This window comes from Ochotona curzoniae, unplaced genomic scaffold, assembly GCF_017591425.1.
Source record: "Ochotona curzoniae isolate NIBS_2020 unplaced genomic scaffold, NIBS_Ocur_1.0 scaffold_2453, whole genome shotgun sequence".
Taxonomy (NCBI): domain Eukaryota; kingdom Metazoa; phylum Chordata; class Mammalia; order Lagomorpha; family Ochotonidae; genus Ochotona; species Ochotona curzoniae.
This window is the reverse complement of record NW_024467094.1, coordinates 23,004,363-23,023,271: the sequence shown is the minus strand read 5'-3', so window position 1 is coordinate 23,023,271 and position 18,909 is coordinate 23,004,363. Positions and strand designations below refer to the sequence as shown.

The following is an 18,909-nucleotide window of genomic DNA, read 5'->3' as shown; positions in this document are numbered from 1 at the left end:
TCATCAACTATACGGCGGGCGGGCTGGAGTGCGGTTTCTTGCAAAAAGAAAAACAAAACAAAACAAGAACAGGGGGAAAAAATAACCCACAACCCTTCTCTGCCACCCTGCAGACGCTCCCAAGCTGGTTCTCACCATGGGCAACGTGCTTGCTTTTCGAGTCCACTCGTTTGACCTTGACCCCCTGCAAACCTGTTTCTTTATATTTTAAAACGTTATCCCTACGCACACAGAAACCCTTTCTCCGGCACTTTCCAGCTGGAACCCCGTCGATTTCTCAAAGTTGGAAAATAACCTTTTCCCGGGCACGGATTCGTACCTCTGCCGGGGCAGGGCGGGGAGCGGCGCGATCCGTGCCGCCGGTGTGCAGCGAGAGCCGGGGAGAACTTCCAGCGCCGAGAGGGGAATAAAACTAGCGGCTGCTGTGTGTGCGCCAGGGTCTCCGCCGTCCTCGAGCCTCGGAGCTTGGGGGGCGTCCTGGCCGCCCCGAGCGCCGCCGGGGTGTGGGTGTGCTCCCGACGTCCTTGACCTAAATTTCTGCGCGGTGTGGCTGCAAACGGCAGCGAGGGCGGCCGGAGCCATCCCTGGATCCTGGCGGCGGCCGGAGGCGGCGAACTTGAATGGAGAGGCCAAACTCGGGGTGGGGGTGAGGGGGCCAACGGGGGGCGTCCTCTCCCCGGGCCGGGTGCGGAGCCGCGACCGGCGGGCCCGCGCCGCCCCCCTCCTCCCAGCCACCCGCCCCTCCAGCGGCCCATGTGATCCGGCCGGGGAGGGAGGGTCAGGGGGCGCTCCCCGCCGTCCCGCGCCCCGCCGACCGGGAGGCGGGTCCGCACCCCCTCCCCGCCCCTCGCGCCGCCGGGCTCGCGCGCCGTCCCCAGGGTCCAGCCGCGGGGGGCTGAGTGTGTGTGCGTGTGTGTGTGTGAGTGTGTGCGCGCGCGGGCGGGCGGGGGCAGCGCCGGGGTGCGTGACGTCACCGGCATGGGTTACACGACGTTCTAGAACTCCGCCCCACGTGCGCGGGGAGGAGGGGGAGGCGGAGGAGGAGATGGGGGTGGGGAGGAGGAGGAGGAGGGGGGGAGAGGTGGGGATGGGCCGGGGCGGGCGGGGGGGGCGGGGACGGGGGGTGTGCGAGGCGGCGGGGCTGAGCTAAGCCGAGCCCACGTGTGACGGCTCTCGCCGCTGCCCCGGCTCCGCGGCTCGCAGAGCGATTCGGAGGAGCCCGGGCGGGGGGGAGGAGGAGGGGGAGGAGGGAGCGGAGATCTCGGGGCTCGGAGCCGGCCGCCGCTCCGCTCCGATCGCTGTGGGGCTCGGCTCTTTCGGGGGTGGGGGGGCGGGGGGGCTCCGCTATGGAGGCAAATGGGAGCCAAGGCACCTCGGGCAGCGCCAACGACTCCCAGCACGACCCCGGGTAAGTTTCCAGCCGCTGCCCACCGCGCCGCCGCGGGCTCGCTCTCCTTTGCAGCGGCGGGGACGGCGGTGCGCGGAGCCCGGCATCGCCCGCGCCCCCCGGCCCCCCGCGCACCCCACCCCCACCCCGGGGAAGTTGCACACCTTTGGGTCGCGTTTCGCCGCCACCTTCTTCCCCCACCCCACCTCCCGGCTCGCGCTCGCCCGCTTCCCCCCGCTTTCCTTTTAGCTTTTGTAAGTTACACGTCAAAATGGCCGATCTGACATCGGTGTTCACTTCTGTTATGTTTTCTCCCTCTAGTAAAATGTTTATCGGCGGACTGAGCTGGCAGACCTCACCAGGTAAGGGAGGGAGGGGGGGACTCCTGGGTCCCCCCCTTCTTGGCTTCTTTATTGCTCTTTGTTATCCCGGTGTCGGAGCCCCCCCCCCCCCACCGGCCATTGGCTTCCCCACTTCTCCTGTGCAAGGTTATTTTTTTAAATAGCAAATCCTTTCCGAGCCCTCTACGCGACCTCTGTGGCCGAATTTCCCCCGCGTGTGCAAAAAATGCAAAAAAACAAAACAGAATAACAAGCGAAAACTACTTTTGGTTTTTGTCCTTGATCAACATTTGCATTGCTTTTTTTTCCACACCTTCTCTCCCCCCCCCCATCTCTCTCTTTCTCTCTCTACAGATAGCCTTAGAGACTATTTTAGCAAATTTGGAGAAATTAGAGAATGTATGGTCATGAGAGATCCCACTACGAAACGCTCCAGGTAAACCCTTCCCTTCTGGATTTTGGCTTTATTTGAGAACAAAGTTTGAGCTTTATTTTTGGAGGTGACTTGGGAAGTAGCTGGAGCGGATGGAGAGCGGGGCTCCCGCGCGAGGTTTTGTCTGCGCCGGCGCCCCTCCACCCGCCTAACCTCCAGGGTTATTGTTAATTGGGGGCCGAACTCCGGGTGCTGACTGAGACCGCATCTCTCCGGCTTTCAGTCATTTCTCCCGTCGCCGCCTTTTCTGCTCTTTTAATGTGACATTTCAGCGTCATTCACTTTCCCTATAGTTTTTTTTTTTTTAAACATGAATGATCCCGCCACACTCCTAGCTCCCCAAACTCTTAAGCGCCCCCGCCTCCCTCTCCCCCTTAGAAAGGTGAGTGAATCTCTTCGGAGTGCCGGGCTTTCTTCGGAAATAAAACAAAGCGTGAGGAAAGCGCCGGTGGGGAGGAGGAGGAGGAGGAGGAGAAACTGAGGCGGCTCGCCCGGGGAGGCAGCGGCGTTTCCCAAGTTACCTCCGCGGCCTGCAGCCGGCTCCCCGCGCCCTGGTGTCCCCGGGGGCGGCGGGGAGGGTCGGGAGCGGCGCGTGGGGCCACCCGGGCCGGCCGCGCGCCGCGCTGAGGTAAACGCGCGCCTTGTGGCTGTGGCGCGGCGTCCCCCTTTCTGACTTGTTTTCCTCTCCCTTTGTCTCCTTCCAGAGGCTTCGGCTTCGTCACGTTCGCAGACCCGGCCAGCGTAGATAAAGTGTTAGGTCAGCCCCACCATGAGTTAGATTCCAAGACGGTAGGTGGCTTCTCCGTGCTTGTCCTACGCCCCTTTTCAGGAACGAGCTGGGCGCTGACAGCCCGATTTAAAGGGACAGCGCCTGCCGGTGCTTTTGGGGGGGGACAAGAGCCTGATACTTTTTCACAGGGCAGGCGACTGGGCTCCAAACTTGTGACCGTGTGTGTGTGTGTGGGGGGGGGTTCTTTTTTTTTCTTCTTACCCCCTTCGCCTTTTCCACCTGGGCCCGTTGCGGCTTCGAGGCCGTCCTGTGGAGGCTGGGCCGAGGCCCTGCTCCTGACACCGGGACCACGCCGAGAAACTCCGCCTGCAAGCCCGTGCAACTTTTCTTTGTCAGCGGAGCCGGTTGCTTCGCTCGAAGGCTCCGTGGCTGCGGCGCCGGTGCCCGAGGGAAGGGGTGGTCGCCAGGGGAGAGGGCGTTTGCTCGCCAGGGGTCCTGGCAACAGGTTCCTCTGGGGACCCTGGGGACTTGGAAAGTGGCTTGAGAAGCGCCGTAGACGCTGGCAGGGCCCAGCTGGGCATCCAGTGCCCTGAATCCAGATGGAGTGAAATCTAAGGCTGTTAAGGCCTTGGCTTTCAAAGTGATTTTTTTCTTTTTTCTTTTCTTTTTTTTTTTTTTTTCTTCTCAGATCCGTTCATTTGAGTGTGGGTATTTGTATAGCATTGGAAGTTTTTCAGAATCCACAGTTGTGTGTGTTGGGGAGAGTCTCTAGGTGGAGGTCAGAAGTGGTTAGAGGAAAGAGTGTGTTAGTAATAAATTTAAGTAATAAATTTAAGGTTGCATTTGAGTCTACCAGGATTTCCACCACAGTGTGTATATACAGAATCTGCCTAAAAACAAACAAACAAACAAACAAACCAAAAAACCCAGGGGCCTTGAGTGAAATGTGGGGACGCAGGGCTGGGCTGCTCTGGGCTTGGCCAATAAAGCCAGAGTTGGGAGGGGGTGTCCCAGGTCTGGCTGTACCTTCTTGGGCAAGTTGTTCTCTGCCCTCCGGGCCTCAGTTTCCTCATCTATAAAACAAGCACAACCAGGCGATCTTCCAGATGCCTGCTGGCTGTAACTTTGAATGACAGAACAGGCACCCCTCAGTGCACACTGGAATCAGTGTTGCAAACTGGCCCTCCTTCTCTAACCAGGGGGGTCAGGTGTGTGCCCTCTGCCCCCAGGAGACCTCACACCCTTAAGTTGGTTTATAAATTGTACGGAATGTATTGTAGCTTGTGGCGCTTTTTGCATTTTCAAATAATTTCATGAATAATTGCATTTGTAGAGTGATAACGGATTGCTTGGCTGGATGTTGCGAGAAGCTGGCCATATTATAATGAGGAGCGCTGTTCTAAGGCAGGCTCAGGAATCCGGTGTCCATCCCCTGTGGGCTGCTGAGAACCCGGATTTTGTGTGCATGCCCGTGCTGGCTGGGAAGCTGTATTCCTCTGTGTTGGGAGGCCCTGCGTAACTGTGTGTAGTGGGTGGTGGTCTCTCTTCTTTAGAGTAACCTAGCTTTTGACTTTGTTTCAACGTTCAGTGCAGGAGGCAGAAGCGGTTGGTTTATTGACATGGAAACGAGGATCTTGTTTACCTTTACCTTAAAAGCTTTGTTTAGGTAACGGCCATTCACGTCCAAATTAGTACTCTAGTCTTTTCCTAGAGGACTTGTAGATACAGTAAGTAGAGCTGTTCCTAACTAACTTGTGTTTTACTTTTTGGTAGTTTCCCTTTTTTCCTTTCTGTTTACAAAAATAGTTGACAGGGATGTGCAAAAGGTGGGGATTTACCATGCTCACCTGGACCGCTCCGCTCCCTGAGAGAGCTGGGCGTGCACTTGGGGTGCACCAGGAACCCTGATCTTAAGGTCACTCAGCGATTGGCTGTCAGTTTTGTCATTTTGGATTTTTTGGGGGTCGTGCTTTGCTTTCCTCACAGCACCTGGCACCCTCCAGCCCTTGGCCCCCCACCTCCCCCGGTCTTAACCTGCTCTGCACCTTTTACCCCACAGCCAAGGTGACTCACTGCAATTGTGTACTGGTGGGCTAAAACATCCGTTAGGGGAGCGTGGAAGCAAAGACACATCTGTCTTACCTGGGGGGCCAGAATGGGAAATCCACACCTGTTGTATTTCCCTTGTAGACATGCTGTCCTCAGTGCTGGGCACACCTGTAGATGCAGTCTTGTTAATCTCTATGAAAGGGTAGTTTGCTAGATCAGAGATCTTTTTTTTTGTCTGTTTTAGTTTCTGAAAAGTAATCGCTCATTTCTCAGGTCATGCTAGGAAGTAGAAGACACGATGTGGTCTTTAAACTTGGTACTGCTTTGGGTCTAGGGAGTCCAGGAGAACAGGTGAACTCTGTACGTCCCACCCCCCTGCTTTCTCCAGAGCATTAATTATTCTTTGTGTGTCTGCTGTGACAAAAGTGAAAACAAGACACTGACTTTTTTTTAAAAGAGAAAATTTTGTTATGAAAACTAAAGCCTGTAAATAAATAAGTTGTAGCAATATTCATGCCACTCACTATGTGGAATTTTCCCCGGAGATTTCTGAGTTAGAAGGCAAAGGAAAACCAGCAATGAACTTAAAAAAATTCATTCCCTTTTTGTCTATCCAATAGCTTTTTCCACCGCCAGAACAATCGCTTAGATGCAAGTGTCCTGTGGGAATCACTTTTGCGTTGTAGTGCAGTCCCTTATTGAGAGTGACGCACTCGGCCTGTGTTTGCTTGGGAGTGAAGATGTTTTTTTATGTGGAATGAGGTTGGGGTAGGGAAATACCCTCCTTGTTGCGCTAGATTCTGACTTCTTTTGTGTGTGCGTGTGTGTGTTTTTAATTCTTGTAATAGCCTTTCTAATTTGGGTTTAGGTTGCTTGTGAATTTTTTTTTTTTAGCGCCTGTGATTAAAAAAAAAAATCCAGGTGGGTTTTAGAGAGCCCATCAGATTACATGGTTTTCTGACACTTTCTTTTGAGATGTAACTATAGCACAAATTATATTTTTGAATATTCCTAGATAACTTTATATTCACAAAAATGAGTTAATTCAAACTGAGCATGATATTGGCTGGTTAGGGACAGTTTTTAGATGTTGATTTTCAGCATTTTTGTAATTCCCTATGTTGTTATCACCTGAGAGAAGAAAGACTGGCCAATATCCTACTGCTAAAGAAACTTACATTTGGTTTTCACATTATGGTTTTTTCCTCCAGTGCGAATGATGCTCCTGTCTTCTCTCAGGCACCACTTCGTTCTCAGTGTTTGTAGATGATAAACCCTTCCCTAAATAGGAATGCATGATACCTGCTCTGGATTTTTGAGAGCATTGTACTCTGGAATGCATGGTGTAGGGCATTTCAGAAAACCTCATGAGGCAATCTAGGAAGGATGGCCAAAGTTGCAGTCAGTTTTGGGGGAACTTTTTAATTGTCTAGGAAGTTGCTAAAAGCTGGGTTATGAGCCTGAGAAATGAGTGATTAACAATTAGGTGATTAATCATGTCTTTTCTCCTCTCCTCAAAGTGCTTCATCGATTCTGACTTTTTCGTTCTTCTTTCCCCTAGATTGACCCCAAAGTTGCATTTCCTCGTCGAGCTCAACCCAAGGTAAGTAGAAGAATCAGTGGTAGGATTGTAATGTTCAGAGATGGTCACAAAGACTTTAAGTCATAAACAGCCTTGGCAGTGAACTGTTGAATCCTGGGGTCCACCGTTGCTTCAGAGCGTCAGCCTGTGGCAGTGAAAGTCCTCCAGGAAAGGCCCTTGTGAGATAGACACGGGTACCCACTGCAGCCATGCCAAGCTTGGTCCTGAGTGTCCAGCTGGGGACTGGGGACAGGTTTGACCATGGCAGGAGAACATGGCTCCAGATGTTGTAGGAGTTATGTGGATGTTCTATTTATGCTTTCAGCAAAGGTGAAACATTTCCTTCTTATGCTTTTTGTCATGGGTCCTCTTAAGGTCTGACACCTTAAGGATTTGGGGCAAGGAGCAGCATTTTAGACCATAGCTTGTCCCTTCTAGAAAACTCAGTTCCATAGATCCAGAGAGCTCTACATCTGAGAGCAGAAGGTCTTGGTTTCAGGTTGGTTTGATAAATCAGGGCACACTGGAAACCAGCAGGGTCGATTACTTGTACAAGAGGTGGCGCCTGGGTAGAGAGGTTCAGACAATGTTGTGACCTTGTGGAGTGGGCCTTCATGTCTTGATTAAAGGTTTGAGATAGGGCCGCGCTTGGGAAAAAGTATGCGATTAACGTTTGTGCTGAGCTCGCCAGGTGTGGCCATGCGACCACAGCTGCATGAAGCCCAAGGCCACACTTGAAGAGCTACAGCTTGTGTGTTTGTCTTGCCCGTTTGAGTTATCTTTTTCTTCCCTGTATAGCATCGGAAGGAACAGCTTTTCTGCCTTTGTGGCCTTGCATTCTTCTGGAAAGGGGGAAAGTTGAAGCCTCTCACAGAAGGTCATCAAGGGAGAGGGCTGCTGTGGCTTTTGCAGATTTAATTTCTTTCAGCGTGATCACTCCAAAGTGGGACCTCTTAATTGTATAAAAGAAGGCATGGCTTTGTGTGCTAGTAAAGACTAAGTTCACTGTTGCGGATGCGATGTTGAGAATTTCAGGTCTGGAGCCTGCCGTGTGATGGATCCATTCCCCTCCACCCCTTTCATTAGTATAATGAAATATTTTCTTAAGGCATTTCCCCTGAATGCTTAAGCAAATGATAAGAGTTCATGGACCTTTGCGGTTCCCTGTTCTTTGCTTGGACACACTTGGGATGGACTTTCCTCTTGCAGTTGCCTTCTACACTCCACATTGCAAAAGGTTTCGCAAAATTAGCAGAATTTCCTCCTGACTTTGGAGGAATTGCTGTTTCTTCCATAAGTGTGAACTCCAAATTTCCAGGTTAGTCATCTGATCACTCAGAGCTGGGATCAGATTACCCTCAAGGGGAACTGGAAAAATGCTTGACTTGGTCAATCTGTGGGTCTGACCTGTGTTCCCTTCCCCCAAGTGGTTAGGGTTTTTTTTTCCCCCTTTTTCTTTTTTTAGGTAGGATGGCAATATTTCACTTTAATATGCTGGACTGTTTGGTTTTTCAGTGATGCATTCAACTTGAAAACAGGACAGAATATTTCTCAGATTTGTCAGAGTGTACACCCATCCTCCCAGCCCGTGTCCGGGATGGGTGTAGGTGAACTGTCATTTTTTTTAGATGTGAGTTAATGTCACACCAGGTGGGGGAGGACATTTTCCTGTGGAGGCCTGGGATTTAATAATATTATCCTGTGTTTTATGACACGCCGCTTTGCAAAGGACTGTGCTGTTTATGATCAGCCTCTGAATCGCAGCTGCTTCCGCTGGTGACTGCCGTCCCTACATTCGTCATTGCCTGGCCTTTCAGCCTCAGTTTCTTGTTCTGTAAGATGGGAGCAATGACATAGTCTGTCTGAGACTTTTTGTTGTTGCTTTTTATTTTGTCATTTTGTCTGAAACTTTCATGAAGCGTAAAACTGTGCGGAATTTTGTAAGGGCTTTGAGACTCATCACATCCTTGTTGTTTGACTCATTGTTCACAAGTTTTTTTGTTAGGTGATTTTGGGCAGATTCTTTCAAGTTCCCTGAGCCTCAGTTTCCCCATCTCATAGAATTTTTGTGCAAATGAAATAACATTGAGAAGGAACAGTGCTTTAAAAAATAGAAAGGATGAGGTACACAACACTAACATTTAAATGTAACTTGTTTTCGCTACTGTTTTTCTCAGGCCATTACAGCAGTCCTGTGAGAGGCCGAGTATAGAAAGGAGATGAATTTATGTGCTCTGCCCTCTTATAGGGGCTTGATGTGTTTTGGTTCATTTGTGTAAGTTAGAGTTATCTCCACTTGACAGAGAAGCAGGCTGAGGTACAGGTGAATCGAGAAGTGGTGCAGGAGACGCACCAGGCAGCTGAGCTCCAGAACTGCATCTTTTACTTATGTGTCATTCTGGAGGGTTTGGGGGACACCTCAGGGTACTGTACCCCACCATACCACTGGGGGAAGGAAGGGGTCAGTAGGTTGTGAGAGGCAAAGCTACCCCCAGAATCTTAGGGAATTGAACTCCTGTGTTTTTGGGCCTGGGGTACTTGCCTCCCTGCTGTGATATTATCCCATTGAGAGATGGGATGCCTAGTTCTGCCTCTCAGGACACGTGTGCTTATGGTTCAGGGCTTGCTGCACCCTAGGGAGGCAGTTTGATAGCTGTTGAGCTGTGTGGTGTGGTCATGGGAACAGGGTGAGAGAAGGTGTCTTCTTCCCCATCTGTGGTCCCTTCTTACGAAATTGGGGGACTGGTCGCCAGGGCATCAGAGGGAAGCTGTAAGTTAATAGGAAAGAAAACCCGTGGCAGCATAGAACACACTCTGGGTGAGTATGATCAGAAAAGTCTCTAATATATCACATAAATAAAGCTATTTTGAACAGAATTTTAATGATTAGCCAGGGAAAGGCTAATCTGCTTCTGATACATGCGTTCACATCTTGGATGAAGCATAACAGGTCTGTGTGAACTGGTCCGGGGACGAGTGCGGACCAGTGCACATTAATTAGTGAAGCTCATTTTGATCAGAGATGAAGATAGGTCCATCCTGGATCTTCCTATTTCTCCAGATGATTTTTTCATTTTGTAAAATAATGTACGAGTTCCCCCTACCCTGGCCCGGTTATGTTTTATAAAATTAAAGTAGTCACGCTGCTCTAAAAAGCTGGCTCAATGCGAAGCCATCGGAGAAGGGAGGGTGATGAGGAAGGATCACGCCATATCTTTTTTTTGTTCCTTTTGGGCAGATTTGTTAACTGCCTGCCGGAGTTTTTCTTGAGTTTGTAGGTTCTTGTGTGGATGAACCAAGAGACTTGGTCAGATCTTTGTGCAAAAATGGAGTCTAGATGAAACTTAGTGTCTGTCTCAATTATCCTTGAACTTGAAAAACATTCCCCACCCTTCCAAGTTGCCGTTTTCCTCCCTAAGTTTTTTGTTTTTTTTTTAATATTGCCTGTGCTGTTGAGTGGGCCCCTGACTAGGATGTTCAGGCACAGAGGAAGGTGGGTGGGACAATTGTTTCAATTGTTTTTTTCTTCAGTGTCCACAGGAGAAGGTGATCACATGCCGAGGTGATCACCCCTTGCTGTCAAACTCTGTCAGCCCCCGGGGGAGGGGGATGATCATTTGCTGATTCCTCAGAGACCTGATGTTGCCTCCCCATGTTCTGAAGCTCAGAGCATCAGCTTTTGACCCGGAGAGATCTCATTTCTACAATCTATTTCCAAGTTGCCTCCTTTGCAGCGGAGCAACCATGGGGTGATCACTGAAATTTCTCCAAACCCCCTTTTTCCCCTTTCTGAAAGAGGGAGGGAAAAGACCAGGTGTTTGGTTCAGTGGTTAGAATGCCAGATAGGATGCCCACATTATGCAGGGGGGATTTGAGTTCTGTGCCTCTGCTCTCGACAGCTTTCAGCTAGTGCTTACCCTAGCAGGCAGCCGGTGATGACTCAAGTTGTTGGGTTCCTGGGCCCCATGATTGAATCCTCACTACTTTGCTTCTGACCCAGCTTCCTGCTGGTTGTTTCCTGGGAGGCAGCAGATGATGGTTCCTGTGTGTGAGTCCTTGCCACCTGTTTGGGAAACTCCAGTGGGAATCTAGGCTCCTGGCTTCAGCCTGGCTGTTATAGGCATTTGGAGGGAATGAACCAGTGGATGGAAATTCTCCCCATTCTCTGTCTTTCTCAGCTTTTCAAATAACTAAAAACAAACATTAAGAAAACTAAAGTCTTTGGATTAAAAAAGGACAATAGAGTACCCACTGCATGGAATTGTTTTGAAAATGAATGCAGAAACTCTTTGCTGGGAGCCATGTTGAAGTCATGTCCGGCGAATATTGCTGACATTATCAGAGAATTATTTTTTGTTGTTTTTTTTTAAAAAAGATTTCTTTATTTTTGTTGGAAAGTTGGGTTTACAGAGAGAAGGAGAGACAAAGATCTTCTGTCTGCTGGTTTAGTCCCCAGATGACCTCAATGGTCAGAGCTGAGCCGATCTGAAGCCAACTTTTTGTGGGGTCTCCCACACAGATATAGGGTCCCAAGGCTTAGGCCTATTGTCTATTGCTTTCCCAGCTAGATGAGAAGTGGAGCAGCCAGGACACGAACTGGTGCCCTTGGGGGATCCTGGGTGTGCAATGTGAGAATTTTAGCCATGAAGCCATAATGCTGGGTCCATCGTGCTGTGTCCAAGTAGTGAGGACTATTTTAATAGAATTTAAGAAGTGACAATGGGGCCCGGCGGCGTGGCCTAGCGGCTAAAGTCCTCACCTTGAATGCGCCGGGATGCCTCATGGGTGCTGGTTCTAATCTCGGCAGCTACACTTCCCATCCAGCTCCCTACTTGTGGCCTGGGAAAGCAGTCGAGGATGAGCTTTGGGACCCTGCACCCGTGTGGGAGACCCAGAAAGAAGTTCCTGGCTCCCGGCTTCAGATCGGCACAGCACCGGCCATTGCAGTCACTTGGGGAGTGAATCATCAGATGGAAGATCCTCCTCTCTGTCTCTCCTCCTCTCTGTATATCTGACTTTGTAATAAAATAAATAAATCTTTAAAAAAAAAGACCAACTCAATGATTCCTTTAAAAAAAAAAGTGACAATGGTGAAGTGACATAAAAACAATGTGAACAGTAATATAAGGATGCTGAGGGCCAGTGGATGCTAAGGGCCAGCATTCAGTGATGGAGAGAACGAATTGGGGCCGGCCTGCCCTTGTCACAGTAGAGGCCACTGCCACCCAATACAGTTCTGTTGGCTGCACCAGCTCACACCATTATGTTGAGGCAGGGCTGAGCTAGAAACCCTCTGTTCCTGTCTTGACTTCTGATGTGGCTTCTGAGCCCTGGAAAGTTCTGTCCTCAGCCCACATCCAGGTAGGTGCAGCAGTGGCACATACCTTCACTTGCATTCTTCTTGTTCCGGGACAGTGGTTTCTTGGCAGCCGCTCAAGGGTGAAGGGTGAGCTTCCGGCATCTGGCTTTCCCTAGCTGCTGTGGGTTGGTTGCTTGAGCAGTGTGCCATCTTGGATGAGGTGCAGCCGTCATCTCAGCCACCACGGTTAACTGACCTGTCACTAGGTGTTCTCAGCGCCAGCCAGGCAGGCGGTGTGTGTGTGTGTGTGTGTGTGTGTGTGTGTGTGTGTGTGTGTGTGTGTGTGTGTGTCAGTGTCAGCGCACCTGCCCCAGCACACAGCCAGGCCACGGGAGAATTAGAGGCATAGCACTTTAAGCGTTAGTGACCTCAGCTCCTTCCTGTGTTTCCAGTCAGTAGCAGGTGTCAGCTCAAGGAGGAGGCGTGCCGTGTCCTACAAATGTCCTTTTCTGGATTCTGCCTTTCCTCCCCTGTTTTTGTGCTGTTGCTAAGGTCAGTCTGCTCAGGAGGGAAGCTGCTGTGTCACACAGCAGGTGCGTTTTGGCACACAGGTGTGCCTCCTCTGCCCCCCAGCAGGGGAAAGGAGGAAGAGCAGGAAGCTAGGCTTGGAGGAGCCTGCATGGTGGCTGTTCAGTGCATGTTGTTCCCCACCCCTCATCCCCATCTTCATTTGACTCTGTTTTATAAAAGTTTGCATCATCCTTAGTGTGTGCACCCATTTTCAGGGCCTTTTGAGGAAACCCTCTGTGTCTCCAAGGCCTGAGGAATAGGGTTTACATTTCTTTGAAGGGCCCGGGTGGTCTCTGTCAGCTTGTCTTCCTTCTCCTCTGCCTTTCGCTGCCTTAATTCTGTTCTCTGCCAGCAGCCCTTCCCTGCTTCCTGTCTCTGTGTAACCTTCCTCTCCATTGTACAACACACCTATTTTTCAAGACCCAACTGAACCCTTACCTTTCCCCGAAGTTGTTCCTGCTTACTCTCTGAAACACAGTCATGTGTTGTGTTAAACTGGATCCATTCTGAGCTTGCATCACTAGGCAGTTTCATGCTGGTAGAGCCACATAGAGTGCACCTGCTACATCATGAACTCCTGCAGCAAAGATGTCATGCAGCCATATGATCTGAGGGAGCTAACCCTGACCACACGCATGGTCCTTTGTGGACAGAAACAACGTTAAGTGGCATGTTAACTGTCTTTCCCTAGGTTTACAGGGCACTTCAGCTTTTGTTTGAATTTGACATGTCAGCAGTAATGAACTAGCAAACACTTAGTGAGCATATCCAACCATTAGGGGTTGCATTCACTCACCAAACACCTTTTTTCCTTTTCAAACATTTGTTTATGAGAGGGGCTGATACTGTGGTGTAGTGGGTAAAGCTACCACCTGCAGTGCCAGTTGGAGTACCAGCTGCTCTGTTTCTTATCAAGCTCCGTGCTGATGTGCCTGGGAAAGCAATGCTTGTGCTCCTGCAACCAAGTGGGAGACCTAGAAGGAGCTCTTGGCTCTGGACCAGCCCAGCTCCAGTTGTTGTGGCCATTTGGGCAGTGAACCAGTAGATGGAAGATCACTCTGTGTCTCTCCCCCGCTCTCTGTAACGCTGTCAAATAAAGAAATTTTGTTTGTTTGTTTAAGACTTGTTTATGGGACAAGCAGAGAGGATCTCCCATCCCCTAGTTCATTTCTTTTTTTTTTTTTTGAAGATTTATTTATTTTTTTTACTGGTAAGTCAGATATACAGAGAGGAGGAGGAGAGATAGAGAGGAAGATCTTCTGTCCATTGATTCACTGCCCAAGTGGCTGCAATGGCTGGGGTTGAGCCTATCTGAAGCCAGGAGCTTCTTCTGGGTCTCCCACATGGGTGCAGGTTCCAAGGCTTTAGACCATCCTCAACTGCTTTCTCAGGACACAAGCAGGAAGTTGGATGGGAAATGGGGCTGCCAGGATTAGAACCGGTACCCATTTGGGATCATGATGCATGCAAGGTGAGAATTTTAGCCGCTAGGCCACTGCACTGGTCCACCTAATTCATGTCTTAAATGGCTGCAATGATTGGGGCCCAGAACTTCATGTGGCTCTTTCATGTATGTGCAAGGGCCCAAGCTCTTGGGCCATTTTCTGCTGCTTTCCCAGGTGCATTAGCAGTGAGTTGCATCAGCAGTGAAGCAGCTGTGATTTGAACTGGGGCCCTTATGGGATGCCAGAGTTACAGGCTACAGCTTAAACTTGTGGTGCTTTGTGCCATACACATGCAGTGTGAGATTCTGGGTTCAGGGTTCAGAATAAAAGCCCTGCTCTTACAGATCTGTCACTCTAGAGAGGCAGTAAGCTATGAGCCAATGAATAGTGTGCCATGCACTGTCAGGTGTGAGCATCAAAGCTCCCTCAGGTGTGGGGCAGCCCCTTCTCTTTTAACACAGTCAGTTGCCACGTTCTGCACTGGGGACCATGGTGGGGATTTTGTTCTGAGTTTTGTGCTAATTCCATTCATGTCTTGTTTCCTTCGCTGGACAATGAAGTCCAAGGGCATGAGCATATTTAACTAACACAAACCCTCCCAGCCCTTAACTCTCACACCTGCACTGCATATCCTTAGGCTTGCAGTTAGAACAAAAGGATGTGCAGTGATTCAGGAGATGTGGTTGGGAGGAGGCTGCTGGAACCAGGGAGGGAGGTGAGCAGCTCCCTCAGGGGAGGGCCAGCACTTAGGAAGGGAGAGCTGAGCTGCTGGCAGGAGGTGGTCTTTGCCCCAAATCCTCTAGAACAGAGAGGAAGGAGAAATGGCAGGAGTGCAGCTTTTCCTTCCTGCTGTGAGGGAAGGTCAGGCTATGCTATGCCTCAGAGGGTGTCCAGGATGAGGCTTGGAAAGGAGGGTGGGGTCAGACTGGGAGGCCTTGAGTGGCAGGCAGAGCAAGCAAGGTGGTTCTCTTTGGCATGTTGGTGCTAGGAATTTGCTCTGTGAGTGTGTGTGTGTGTGTGTGTGCATGCACGTGCCCACTCATGCACATGTTCATGAACAGGTCCATGAGAGTCTCTGGATTTGTGTAGAAGCCGGGGTAAGCGACAGGCCCACAGCTGACGACTTCCCGGGGGACACTTTGCTCCTTTAAGTTGCAATCCACGTGTGCTCTCCGGCTCCAGACCCTTGCTTAGGAATGGTGCTTATGGCCAACACTGCAGCTGATCTGCCAGCTGTATGGCAGATTACAAGGAGCCTGTCTTCTCTTCCATTCATCTTTTATGCCCTTCTTCATGAGGGACTTGATGTAAACAAAATCTCCCAATTCTGTGTTTTCTCCTTATGTAAGCTGTGATCATGACCTGTCGGTGCATAGACAGATGTCGTTTCTCAGTATCAGAATCACGAACTGCCTGCGGGATGCCCACATGTGTGTCATTGGCTCACTGTAAGCCCCTGGCCTGTGGCTTTGCAAGTGGTGTCTGTGTGGGGTCACTTTTGCTGGTGGCTGCTCTGTGTGGGAAGCACGACTTGTTGGAATCAAGCTCTTTATGTTTCCTTGTGGTGTGACAGGGGAATGTGTGTGCTCTTCGGGCTGAGCCACCTGTGTAGTGTTGCAGCAGCTGATTTGGCTCATTGGTCCACCTGGGACAGATAGCCCCAGGTCCCATATATGAGATGGTATTCTCAGGTCTGTCTTTCGTTGGAGGATGGATTGCACTAACTTTCGACCAATGGAAGCTTAACTTTGTGAGTGGTGTCTGGCTGCCATACTTCTTTGTTTTAGTTCTGAGACTTTGAATAATCAAGAAGAAAGTTCCTAGTTTGAAGTACTGATGGTTCTGTATTGTGAGCTTGTACTAACAGAGGCATAAGCCTCTGGATCCTCACTGTCCTGTATCTTAATACTTCCACTGTTTCTTTGTTGTCTTATTATTATTATTTTTTAAGATTTATTTCTTTTTCCTTGGAAAGACAAATTTACAGAGAGAAAGAAATATCTTCTGTCTGCTGATTCATTCCCCAAATGACCACAATGGCCATAACCTTGTTCAGGTCTCCCACATGAGTGCAGGCTTCCAGGGATTTTGGCCATCCTCTACTGTTTTCCCAGGCCACTAGCAGGGAGCTAGATGGGAAGTGGAGCAGCTGGGATATAAACCAGCACTCATATGGGATCCCTGAGCATGCAAGGTGAGAATTTAACCACTGAGCCATTGCACCAGGCCCAGTCTTTTATAGTTTTGCAGTGTTATCTCTACTCGATGGATAAACTGGCATCTGGGAGGGGAAACCCCTTTCCTAGGACTTCAGAACTTTTAGGTTAAAGTCCAACCAATGCCAAGGCCCTGTTGCTCTGGACCACTAGAAGAACATGAATGGAAAGAATGTGAGTTCTGACACTTGGGCTGACTGCTGTGAAACACTCAGGCTGAGGAGACCCTGTTCCAGCCTGGTCAAGGAGCTTTAAGTTATTTTCTATCACCTGTTCTCTAAGAGCCTGTTCAGCACAGTTAAGTGATGCTTCCCAAAGCATAGAATTTTGAACGAATCACTTCGTGATGTTGAGTCTCCCGTTGTGTCTGTTAAATGGGGAAAAGAGCAGCACCCACAGCAGAGGAGGATTGTTTGGGGATTCAGTGAGACAACTTGAATGGAGTAAAAACTGCACTTTGCAGGTATCTCTAAGCATTAGTTATATGTTGCTGTTCCCACAGGCACTGCCCGTCCTACATCCTGGGAGAACCATCCCTGGCAGCTTGTGGGTGATTGACACCGTTGCCCCTTTCTGGGGGTGATGGATAGAACAACACCTTGAGATTGGAACATTCTGTGTTGGTCACTTGGCCTGCTCATGGGGTCCTGGCTTGCAAGGCAAGATAGCAGGCACCTTTCGCTTGGGAGGGTGCTAAGGGTGCTTGGTGGGCAGGAGCAGTGTGTTTCCTTTGCCGCATCTGATGCCTATGTTTTTTGCCGTCCCTGAGAGTGAGACCCTGGCAAGCCACTAGGAGAGGGCTGAGGCTGTGGTGTGAGAGTGAGAGGACTCCCTAAGAGCCTGCTCTCTCCCATTCTTGATCTTCCGTCTGCCTGGGGGTAGTGCCACCCATGACTGATCTGAAAGCATCACATTCATTTATTTGTCACTGGCTGTGACAGGCAAGTTAATGCTAATGGATTCTTTTTTTAGCCTGTTGTCTGGGATGAGTTTCTCCCAAATGTCCTGAAATCGAAGGCATTAGGCGAATGTGTAACTTTTGTGTTAGGCATGGATTTAAAACGATAAAGAAGGTTTTGTGTGCAAGGGCCTTAAATTTAGGGTAGGGGCGAGAGTGGCCAAAGAAGTGGGGAATGGGTGTTGGGCCCAGCATTGTCTTTTTAAGAAATCTATTTGGAGCTCTAAATTGCTGTTTCTGTTTCAATTATGTGACAATTTCAAGGGTTTAGAAAAATCTAATAAAATGGTCTTGATGATGCATTCCAAGCAGAGCGTATTTGAGAAGTTCCAAGGGAATACATTCCTTGGGGGTCAAGAGATGCTTGCTCAGGCCACCGGGCCTTCTTGCTTCTGGGTTTTTGCATTTTTATTGTTTTGGAGGGCAGGAAACAGTGTAGGAATGTATTCAGGGCTCTATCCATATCCTCCACTGAAATGAATTCCTCTCTTCAGGCAATTGCCAATTGTTGGTCCCTGCAATCTTTTTTTCTTTTCTTTTTTTTTTTTTCTTTTCTTTTTAAGCTGACATATTGTAAACGACTTTCAGAGCATGATTTGTGTGTGTAGTGAAGTTGAATAAAGCACCAAAGAGAAGGCACTGGAGGAGGGGAAGGAGTGAGAAGGGAGGCCCTGTAAAAGTTTTTTCTTTACTCCAATCAAAGCTTTTGATGGTTTTCCCAAAGAATAGAGGTTTACAATGGAGGTTGGCTGTGGGGCTGCCCACGGGAGCGGAGTGCAGAAAGACCTAGTGTAGCAAACTGTGATGCTGAGTGACATTAATGAGGTGACCCCTCCTGTGGAAGGAAAGCGAGGAAGCAGCCGGATTGCTGTTCCCATGGCTCGCTCTCAGCTGAGGGTGCTCCCCTCTGTCTGCTGCATGGGTGTGTGTGCACATGCACCATTTTGTTTACTGCCCTTTCCTATGGAAGTTGTAGTCCCAGTGCAGTTGCATTTGCTGCAGGATTCTCCATTCTAAACAGCATGCATGGGGTGAGAGCTGGCCTCTGTTCTCCTCTGCGAAAAATGTGCATGTTAAGCCAGGAGGACATTAGCTTTACTTTCTGGGTACCTACAGGAGTTTGGGTGGATGGCAGGTAAGGCCAGGATCATGGAGCTGGGCACTGCTAGAAGAGGAAGGCCAACTGTGTGAGGAGGCAGTGTTCTTCCTTCCAGAATGCATTCCATAGAGAGGGGAGGAGAAAACTTATTGCTCTACAGGTTTCTTTTTCTTTCTTTTCGTTTTTTTTTCTTTTCTTTCCCTTTCTTCTTCTCTCTCTCTCTCCCTCCCTTCCTTTTTTTTTTTTTGTTTTGTTTTGTTTTGTTTTGGTTTGGTTTGGTTTCTGTTGTTGTTCCACTCAAAAGACTGATCTGATACCACTTCTTACTGGTGGTATAAGTGGAACATGGCAGGAAGTGCTTCTTAAATACTTTGGAAAATTTTGTCTATCTTGGAAAATATTGTCTATTTTCACCTGACTCTTGCAGAAGAATTTCCAGTTACTCAAGAAAAGCTGCAATGTTTTGGGTAAATTACCTGGGAAGGGGATGTGCTGCCTTGGCATTGCTGATTTCCTAGATAAAACCTGGAGAGTGCTTGGCTCTGTTATCTAGGACAGAAGCTATACCTTTCTCTCCTTCCTCATCATGGCCTTGGCATTCTAAAGGAGATGGACAGGCATTGGAAAATTTGCTGAGAGAGCTTAGGAAAAGAAGCCAAAAAAAAAAAAAAAAAAAAGCCTGGAGTGCCCTGGGAGGGGGATACCCACATGCCTGAATTTCAGAATATTTTACACCAAAATAAACTCAGGTTTTGTTGCCATTTCCATGAACTTTTGGAAGGACCTGTGTACTAGTAGAA

The 18,909-nt window shown here is 49.3% G+C and overlaps 1 protein-coding gene across 7 annotated transcripts in view; it reads left to right on the top strand.

The window, feature by feature from the left end:
* Window positions 1-1,125: 1,125 nt before the first annotated feature.
* The window catches only part of MSI2 (musashi RNA binding protein 2), a 359,269-nt gene continuing 341,485 nt past the window's right edge, over window positions 1,126-18,909 (top strand). For 6 of the 7 annotated variants that reach the window (XM_041001047.1, XM_041001045.1, XM_041001044.1 and 3 more), the window contains exons 1-5: window positions 1,251-1,408; window positions 1,709-1,749; window positions 2,083-2,164; window positions 2,866-2,950; window positions 6,502-6,543. In XM_041001047.1, the coding sequence (XP_040856981.1) occupies window positions 1,347-1,408; window positions 1,709-1,749; window positions 2,083-2,164; window positions 2,866-2,950; window positions 6,502-6,543 (312 nt within the window). In that variant the 5' untranslated portion in view covers window positions 1,251-1,346. Of the gene's footprint in view, window positions 1,409-1,708; window positions 1,750-2,082; window positions 2,165-2,865; window positions 2,951-6,501; window positions 6,544-18,909 lie in introns of all 7 variants that reach the window. The other variant, XM_041001046.1, reaches the window with a different exon arrangement.